General features: G+C 56.8%; 1 protein-coding gene across 1 annotated transcript in view; it reads right to left on the bottom strand.

Annotated features, from left to right (window-relative positions):
• Positions 1–226: 226 nt before the first annotated feature.
• KCNIP2 (Kv channel interacting protein 2) overlaps positions 227–2,409 on the bottom strand; it is a gene marked incomplete at its 5' end in the record, with an annotated part of 3,977 nt that continues 1,794 nt past the window's right edge. The window contains 6 exons of the mRNA XM_010139012.1: positions 227–372; positions 710–772; positions 1,053–1,157; positions 1,537–1,644; positions 2,144–2,214; positions 2,316–2,385. Of these exons, the coding sequence (XP_010137314.1) occupies positions 325–372; positions 710–772; positions 1,053–1,157; positions 1,537–1,644; positions 2,144–2,214; positions 2,316–2,385 (465 nt within the window). The remainder of the gene's footprint in view (positions 373–709; positions 773–1,052; positions 1,158–1,536; positions 1,645–2,143; positions 2,215–2,315; positions 2,386–2,409) is intronic.

Below are 2,409 nucleotides of genomic sequence, written 5' to 3'. Positions count from 1 at the left end.
GGGGAAGCCTCTATTGCAGCTCGAGGCTGCAGTTTCCCTGCCAGGAAGGGGTGCAGGGAGATCATCCAGGCCAAACGCTCACCCCATGCCAGCCGTGTCCGCACTCCGACATCTAGGAGCACCTGCTTGGGATTCCCCGAGGAAGGCAGAGCCAGCCCAGGGGGAAAGGAAGATCCCAGCACCAACCATGTCTCTGGGAAATGAGGTCCCTTCCCACAGGGGTGTCTGTGCAGCCGGCAGAGGGAAGGCTCGAAGGAAAAGTCAAGAGAGAAGCAGGTTCTGGGCCCAGCAGCAGGAGAGCTCAGCTGGAGGCAGGTCCAGGAGCTAAATCACGTTGTCAAAGAGCTGCATGGACCGCATGATGTTCTCATCCTGCAGAGAGAAGGTGGAAAGCAAACAGGTTGGGCACAGAACAGCAGTCTGGGCAGCCCCCCTCAAACCTGACTCTACCCTCATGGCAACTCTGACCCATGGAACAAGAGCCCCAGGGATTACAGGCAGTTTCCAAGCCCTACTGGGATGCACAGCTCTCCTTATCTGCACAGGGATGCCAGCACAAATACGGTTCCCAAGCAGAGCCCCAGCCTTGCCCCTGGGAGCCCTGTCTTCACCCCCTCTCTGCAATGGGGAGGAGGGCAATGGGGGAAGAGAGGTCTCCAAGGGACAGGGAGGTGGCCCAACTCCAGAGCAGAGCTGCTGATGGCTTTACCTTCTGGCAGGACTCCAGGAACTCCTCAATTGTCACCACGCCGTCCTTGTTTCGGTCCATTTTCTGCATTCAAGCACAATATGATGGCATGGCAGGGACAGCTGCAGCCCCTGGGAGAGCCCAGCACCCCCTGCCTGGGTCCTGCGGGAGCTGGACACAGCACACCCCTGCCCCAGCCATCCCCAAGCACCTGGCAGGACCAGGATGGCCTTTTCTCTTCCTGGCTCCAGCACAGCCCTGCTTCATCCCCAGCGTGGGGTGTTTTCTCCTGCACCACACCAGGTTTTGGGCAGCCACTGGCTCTGTGCTGGAGCTTTTCTTCTCCAGGACGTGCTCAGCTCACCTGGAAAAAGTTCTCCACATGCTCCCGGGGTGCTTCCTCCCGCATGGCCGGGTAGGTGTATTTGCCCATCATGTCATAGATGGACTTCATGATGTCCAGCATTTCCTGGAGGGAAGGTAAGCAGGGTTGCAGGGTCAATACAATGCTCTGTCTTCATGTGATCCCCAATCCACACCTTTTTTGTGACGCTCCTGAAGGACTTGTGAAGTGCTCAGGTGTGTTCCTGCCAGCTCCTTGCAGTGTGGAGCTGTGTGTGTGCCTGCACATGTGATGGAACCCCAAAGCAGCACACCCCTCATCCACCCTTCATCCCACAGACACACCAGTGCCAGGAGGGATCTATCTGCAAAGCTGAGCTCAGTAAATACTGACCCCTCACACCTCTTGTCCAGAGCTCAGCCAATGCCCCCGAGTCCTGCCCTTGTCCCTGCTGGGCACAGACCTGTGCTGGCCCAAGGGACCAGCCTGGACACCTCCATCCCACCTCTTTGGTGATGCAGCCATCTTTGTTCAGGTCGTAGAGGTTGAAGGCCCAGTTCAGGCGATCGTCAATGGTGCCCCGTAGGATGATGGACAGCCCAGACACAAAGTCCTGCAAGGATGGACAAGGCAGCTGGATGGGAATTACGGCCACAAACGCTCTCATGGACACAGAGGGCACAGCCCCGCTTGTCCCTCCTGCAGAGGGAGAACTCAGCTCCCAAGGCAGGTGTGCTGACAAGGGAAATGTTGAGTATCCAAAAGTGCCTGGCGAAAACCGATTGCTTGTCCCCAAATACGTCCCACGCTAGTCCCTTGGGTCACAGCACCCAAGAGGACAACATTCATCAGGACCTGTTGTTCAGCCAAAGCCAGCCATGGCTGTATCTGCCAGTCTGGGTACCTACAAGACAGTAGCCAGAAAATACAGAAAATGCCCTTTTTCATTGTTTTTTCACTTTTATTCCACCACTTCTGGGAATTTAACTCCACCAGCCCCTGCGAAGCAATCCATCCCTCTGCAACAGCAATGCTGCTCAGCCCAGCCTGCGGTACCTGCAAGGAAGTACACTCCCTGCCCTAGTGCCACCCCTTCCTTGGTCACAGCTCACCTCGAAGCTGACGGAGCCATCGTGGTCAGTGTCAAAGGCATTGAAGAGAAAGGTGGCGTACGTGCTGGAGTCTGTGGGGAAGCACGAGACAGCATGAGGGCATGCTGTGTGACACCTGTCTGCAGAGGCACCTGTGCAGGGCATGGGGATGGGGACAGAGATGGGCACTCACCTCCCTGTGGGAAGAACTGTGAGTAGATCTGCTTGAAGTTTTCTTCATTGACGATGCCGCTCGGGCATTCCTTACAGGGAAAGCCGTGGCGGCA

The sequence above is a fragment of the Buceros rhinoceros genome, unplaced genomic scaffold, assembly GCF_000710305.1.
Source record: "Buceros rhinoceros silvestris isolate BGI_N320 unplaced genomic scaffold, ASM71030v1 scaffold35580, whole genome shotgun sequence".
NCBI classification, from domain to species: domain Eukaryota; kingdom Metazoa; phylum Chordata; class Aves; order Bucerotiformes; family Bucerotidae; genus Buceros; species Buceros rhinoceros.
This window is presented reverse-complemented; position numbering and strand designations above follow the sequence as displayed.